The following is a 211-nucleotide window of genomic DNA, read 5'->3' as shown; positions in this document are numbered from 1 at the left end:
CCCCCACGTGTCCCCCCAGCGCTTGGAAGTCGGAATCAGATTGAGAATCGAGCAGGAAACAGTGCAGAGAGCCCAGGGGAGTCTCCCCAAAAAACTGGTGATGGTCTCTGTGCCCCCCAAAGCCAAGGGCAAAGCCAAGAAGAGCAAAGGTTGAGCCCCCGCCCCAAATTTAGGGGCCTGGACCCTCAATTTTGGGGGGCTCGGGGGGGTT

At 59.2% G+C, this 211-nt stretch overlaps 1 protein-coding gene across 1 annotated transcript; it reads left to right on the top strand.

The window, feature by feature from the left end:
- Positions 1–4: 4 nt before the first annotated feature.
- LOC103804184 (chromosome unknown open reading frame, human C19orf53) lies at positions 5–154 on the top strand (the record flags this gene model as incomplete). Its single annotated transcript, XM_009076780.1, has 1 exon — positions 5–154. A coding segment is annotated over one exon (150 nt), but the record flags the coding sequence as incomplete, so codon positions are not given.
- Between the last annotated feature and the right edge of the window lie 57 nt (positions 155–211).

Source organism: Acanthisitta chloris, unplaced genomic scaffold (assembly GCF_000695815.1).
Source record: "Acanthisitta chloris isolate BGI_N310 unplaced genomic scaffold, ASM69581v1 scaffold35816, whole genome shotgun sequence".
Classification (NCBI taxonomy): Eukaryota; Metazoa; Chordata; class Aves; order Passeriformes; family Acanthisittidae; genus Acanthisitta; species Acanthisitta chloris.
This window is presented reverse-complemented; position numbering and strand designations above follow the sequence as displayed.